Source organism: Monopterus albus, unplaced genomic scaffold (assembly GCF_001952655.1).
Source record: "Monopterus albus unplaced genomic scaffold, M_albus_1.0 scaffold85.1, whole genome shotgun sequence".
In the NCBI taxonomy this organism is placed as follows: Eukaryota; Metazoa; Chordata; class Actinopteri; order Synbranchiformes; family Synbranchidae; genus Monopterus; species Monopterus albus.
The window spans coordinates 1,457,131-1,458,386 of NW_018127965.1; the positions used below are offsets into that span (position 1 = coordinate 1,457,131).

Below are 1,256 nucleotides of genomic sequence, written 5' to 3' on the forward strand. Positions count from 1 at the left end.
GGAGTTGTTCAGCTTTACATTTTAATGACAACGCACTTCAATATCTCCAGCCGCTGAAAAATAAAAAGACTAAGTTCAGACTTTTAACAGACAAACCTCTGGATAGCAGTCCTTGGCAAAAACATGCAGGAGTGCCGTTTTCCCACACTGCGTGTCCCCGACCACCACAATCTTACAGCGGCTGCCTAGACTGTCCATGGTTTGTCCGTCAGAGGCGTGTTCTTGACGCGGGGACGGATTGCATCCAGCATCCGATACGAGACTCAATGGAATCGAAGACTGGAAAGAAAACTGGGCAAATACATGCGCCAACCCGGTGCGCTTTATCCAGCTGCTCCTATCGGACGCGCAGCTCTCCGATCCCGCTGACAGACTGGTGTGACTGGTCGCCTACCAAAACCGCAGGCTGGACCCACACAGCCCTCCCTGGAAACTCTTTGATTAGTGGCCACGCCTTCATGTTCATGTCTGAGACGCATCACTCAAACACGGTAGGCTGCTCTTACGAGAAATAATGGGTCTGTGGGTCACATGGTTTTTAATGATTTTACATATGGCATTCTTATGATATCTCAATAATATTGATAAATACTTAAATCGGGACTCCAGAGTTCATGGAAACAATTGCGCATCTTCTCTTGTTACCTTTAGGTCTATGAAACTATGAATTATGTGCTACTATTATCATAATATAAACTTTTTGTAGGCTATTATATTCATATAAGAAACTTGTCAGTGGTTGGACTCAATTGTCTTGTTGAAAGCATAGTCCTGTTGTGTTTTTGTTAGTAAACCAATGTGATGAGGTAATTTACTCAAATCAGTTACTGCAGTAGGCTACTGGGAGGATTTCTTGTTCAAATTAGTGACTTCAACTCATGCAGCTCAGGCGTTTATTTATTCAGTAACAGATATACAGTGAAAAAATCACACTTCTGTTAGCTGCTGTGAGGTGATCATTTCATTAGCCTCCTGCAGCCCTGAATGCTGCAGGAGGGCAAATAGTTTTACCTTTCATTCCGCCTTTTAATCTGCTAGATGAATATAGGGGTATAAGCAGTATTTCTAGTTCAAGGGCAGAATATGTAAAATTAAAGTGTTTGTAAATTATAATATTCTGTGATCATTTTTTCTTAACGTTAATAAGTGTGTCTCTTTTATGCTAATAATCACTTAGTGTAAAGATCGATTTTCTTCATCATTGTTGGGAAAGCAACATAAGAACCGTACATTTCTCCTCTCGATTTAGAACCAGC

At 41.2% G+C, this 1,256-nt stretch overlaps 1 protein-coding gene across 1 annotated transcript in view; it reads right to left on the minus strand.

Annotated features, from left to right (window-relative positions):
* rnd2 (Rho family GTPase 2) overlaps window positions 1–220 on the minus strand; it is a 26,894-nt gene extending 26,674 nt beyond the window's left edge. Inside the window, exon 1 of the mRNA XM_020607418.1 lies at window positions 97–220. Coding sequence (XP_020463074.1) covers window positions 97–198 — 102 coding nt within the window. The 5' untranslated portion in view covers window positions 199–220. The remainder of the gene's footprint in view (window positions 1–96) is intronic.
* Window positions 221–1,256: the final 1,036 nt, after the last annotated feature.